Below are 3,553 nucleotides of genomic sequence, written 5' to 3' on the forward strand. Positions count from 1 at the left end.
CTTCTACAAGAGGAAACAAAAGCCCAGAGCATGAGCACAGACACGTACATGATACTTCTGTTCTCTCAAGAGAAGGCCCAGGAGCCTCAAACAAGAGGGTTGTTTTCTGAGTTCAGGCTTTTGGCTTCGGGAAGTTAGAAAAAAAAGACTAGGTATGCAATTAAAAAACAGACTATTAGGAATAAGGAGCAAGAAACCTTTGGGTTCAGTCAGAGTGAACAACGCCATTTCCACAGCATCAGGGGCTTCCTTGCGGCAACTAGACCATACCCAGGAGCGGAAGCCCGACTGCAACAGGAGGTTGCTGTGTGAGCAGGGATGCTGCGAGACCTCCCTGCCCGCAGCTGGGACACTTTGGCACAGACGTTGAGTCCATCGAGAATGAGGCTTAAGCAGATGGCTTCACACGAGCCGAGCCAGACTTTGAGCTAAGGAGCTTCTCCACCATGGTGCGAGCGTAGCGGAGTCGGCTGGCCAGCTCCTTGCAGCACCCGTGTTCCTCGATGAGGCTCAGCTTGTACGTGCGGAAGTCCCGTTTCTCATCTATGTACGTGACGGCAGCCATGAGAGGGCACAAGATGATTTTGGTGTGGTCCTGTGGGGAGAGAACACACTGTCACCCGGAGCACTCTGCTCCCGTGGTTTCTTGGGGTTTTCTTTCGTGGTGTCCTGGCTGCACCTAAAAAGGTGCTGAGAGCACCGTGCGGCAGCATTCCTTAACAAATTGCAGTGAAGGGGAACAAGTCGATCTTGCCAGCTCAGAACCACTGCACCTGAGACTGCAGCTAAAGGACACGGTCCCTTGGCAAGCGAGGGGTGCCTGATGGCCCAGCCCTGGAGTGAGGAGGAGCCTCCCAGTGCTGGGTTTGCCAGGCGAAGTTTCAGCTCAAGGCACACACACCCTCCTGGAGGATGCAGAGCAGCTGCCTCACCTGGAAGAAGTTGATCTGCACGGTGCCGTTGCTGAGGTGCAGGATGATGGCGCTGCGGGTGCGGAACCACGTGCAGAGGTAGGGCAACCGGGCCAGCTCGTCCCCTTCCCGCGGCGTGATGTTGGCACCCGCTTTCAGCAAGTGCTCGCTCATGTAGTTGCGGAAGTATTTCAATAGTGTTATCTGCAGGAGGGAAAGGCTGTGAGCAGGCTGAGGATAGCCCGTGCTCTCTGGGGAGGGCAGGACCTGCTGTCACAGTCGCAGAGCCTTCCAACCGTCCTTCCCAGCTGGAGGTGTCACCGCGCAAACTTGTGCAAATTCCCCTGCTCAAAGTTAATTTGGTCTGTGATGCCCGAGACTCACTTTGCTGAACACTTTTGTATGTGCAAGGCTTGTGAGCTCTTGTTTCTAGGAAGCTGCTTGTAAGTGAGCCTCAGAGAGTAACTAGAGATTAACAGCTAGAGCTGCTAGCCCCTGTCCTTGGGGCCATGTTTTCCCAGCCAAGAGGAAAGCTGCAGAATGCCAGTGACCTCCAGCTTACAGATATTTCTCCCCGGGACCCGCCCTGCCAGCAAAGCCCAACAAGGCTGGCAGAAGTCTCACCAGAAGCCACCAGCTTCCCCCTCCCCAGCAAGGACTCCTGTCCCCTGGACTGACCTTCTTGTTCAAGGCAGCAGGGTAGGATCTCACAGTGAAATAGGACTCGGTGCTGTTCTGCTCGATGTACTGCAAGCTGTCCCCATCGTTGTACATGATAAGACGAGTTGAGTCATTGAAGAGCACCCCAACACTGTTGTCACACAGCTGGTAACCTGGTTCAGGAATGGAGCCTGTTAGACCTTCCAGGGGACCACCGGTTGGGTGAAGTACAAAGGCAGAAGGTTGCATCACTCAGGGGTTCCCTGACAGCCACCCCACCAAGTCTCTGCCTCTTTGTGGAGGTCTCGGGGGCACTTTTCCTCCTCTGGATCTGTCATCCCTCCTCATCGCATGACCTGCTGCAGGAGCAGCTTCAACTGCCACAGTGGGTACATGAGCCCCCTGTGGGGTGAGGGCAGCCATCTCGTGGAGCAAGTAGCCACTTGCCACCTGGAAGTGGCCAGAGTTGATGTTTGGTGACCACTACTCTGGATTGACAGGGTGTTTAGTAACATTCCTGGTAGTGGTCTTGGAATAGGATCAGACCTGGGCAGCACCCAAATTAGCATTTCCCCCAACCTCTTCAGAAACCAGAAGAGGCTCAAGTATCACCCCATGTTATTTACCTAGACCATATTTATCTGAGTAGTCCACCCATTTGCTAACCCAGAAGATGGGAATGCAGGCTGGGTCCTCGGCTTCTTCTGCAAAGAGGAAAGACATCGTTAGAAGACGTTTCACAGCATCCTGTGCACTCCACAGCAGGCACGTAATGCCAAAAGGAAAGCAAGGAGCTACTGCATCACTTCTCGGCCTTCCAGTCTGAAGTCGAGGCCAGCTGGTCTGTCACTTCAAACAGCAACAGAGAAGCAAGGTATCCAAGAAGGCCATTGCCTCTGGAATCGTCCCAACGCACCTTGTCTCACTGGCACTCTCTCGGAGGGCTTGGCCGAGTTGACAGCAGTGAGCTGCTGTAACATGTCAGCTAAGTGACAGTCCACAGCATCCCCCAGCTCCCGCAGCCCAGCCACGTCTTCCTTCTCAGGCAAGTTCTCCAGCGCGGGGCTGTCTGGTCCTGGGCCGGGAGAGAGAAGAGCGTGGAGGCATGATCAGGGAGCACGTTTCTGAAGGCATCAGACCGACATTCCACCCTAGCTATAAAGCACATCCCGCACCACACAGCTGAAGCTAGTGCCACACTCCTCCCTGCTTCGGCTCTGAGCAACGAGCAGGGAGACTCACAAAACGCTCCAGGTTCTTGTAAGAACTGGGAGAAGAGGTGAGGCAGCACCACGTTGCCCACTGCCAGTTCTGGGTGTCGCTGCAGGGCCAGGCGGGCTCTCAGCCAGTGCCGCAGCCCCGGCTCACATCCAGACACTCACTCCTACCTTTGTTGAGCGCCGTCAGCGGCTTTCGCCCGTTCAGTTCAAGTCCACTGGGAGCAATCGAAAACCTGGGCGCAACGGTGAGACAGCTGGTGGGCAAGCGGCTGGGGATGTAGCCCGATGTGAAGAACTCGTCATTCAGCAACTCGTCGACAGTTGGGCGCGTGGCAGGGTCGGACCTCAGCATCTTCTGGATGAGGTTAGCGGCTACAGGGTTGATGTGCTAAGAGGAGACAGCGGAAATTGCAGACAAGGGTCAGGGCAACTGCACCAGCAGCAGACACACTGCCTGTACAATCCGAAGGAGGTTCTGCTTGGATCAGAGCTCCTGTCCTGCATCAGATGAGCAGGATGTGAGCCTGCTCAAACAGAACTGGGCAGGCATGGAGAGCGGTCTCCTCACAGCACACAAAGCCCCAGCTCAACTCACTTCAGGAAGACCAAATCAGCAGCAGTGGGATAAGCCAGAGACCTGGTCCAGAGCTCACGGACTAGAGCACGTCTGTTTAACCCCACCTGCCAACTGCCCGGCTCGGATTTTGGCTGGGTTACAGGGGAGCTGCTGGCTCCTCAGGAGGATGCGGGCTCCCAGGTTCA

At 55.4% G+C, this 3,553-nt stretch overlaps 1 protein-coding gene across 1 annotated transcript in view; it reads right to left on the bottom strand.

Moving 5' to 3' along the window:
• Nucleotides 1-230: 230 nt before the first annotated feature.
• The window catches only part of PLK1 (polo-like kinase 1), a gene marked incomplete at its 5' end in the record, with an annotated part of 4,180 nt that continues 857 nt past the window's right edge, over nucleotides 231-3,553 (bottom strand). Inside the window, 6 exons of the mRNA XM_009869298.1 lie at nucleotides 231-595; nucleotides 933-1,115; nucleotides 1,590-1,744; nucleotides 2,198-2,275; nucleotides 2,488-2,646; nucleotides 2,960-3,179. Of these exons, the coding sequence (XP_009867600.1) occupies nucleotides 389-595; nucleotides 933-1,115; nucleotides 1,590-1,744; nucleotides 2,198-2,275; nucleotides 2,488-2,646; nucleotides 2,960-3,179 (1,002 nt within the window). The remainder of the gene's footprint in view (nucleotides 596-932; nucleotides 1,116-1,589; nucleotides 1,745-2,197; nucleotides 2,276-2,487; nucleotides 2,647-2,959; nucleotides 3,180-3,553) is intronic.

Source organism: Apaloderma vittatum, unplaced genomic scaffold (genome assembly GCF_000703405.1).
Source record: "Apaloderma vittatum isolate BGI_N311 unplaced genomic scaffold, ASM70340v1 scaffold24755, whole genome shotgun sequence".
Lineage (NCBI taxonomy): Eukaryota > Metazoa > Chordata > Aves > Trogoniformes > Trogonidae > Apaloderma > Apaloderma vittatum.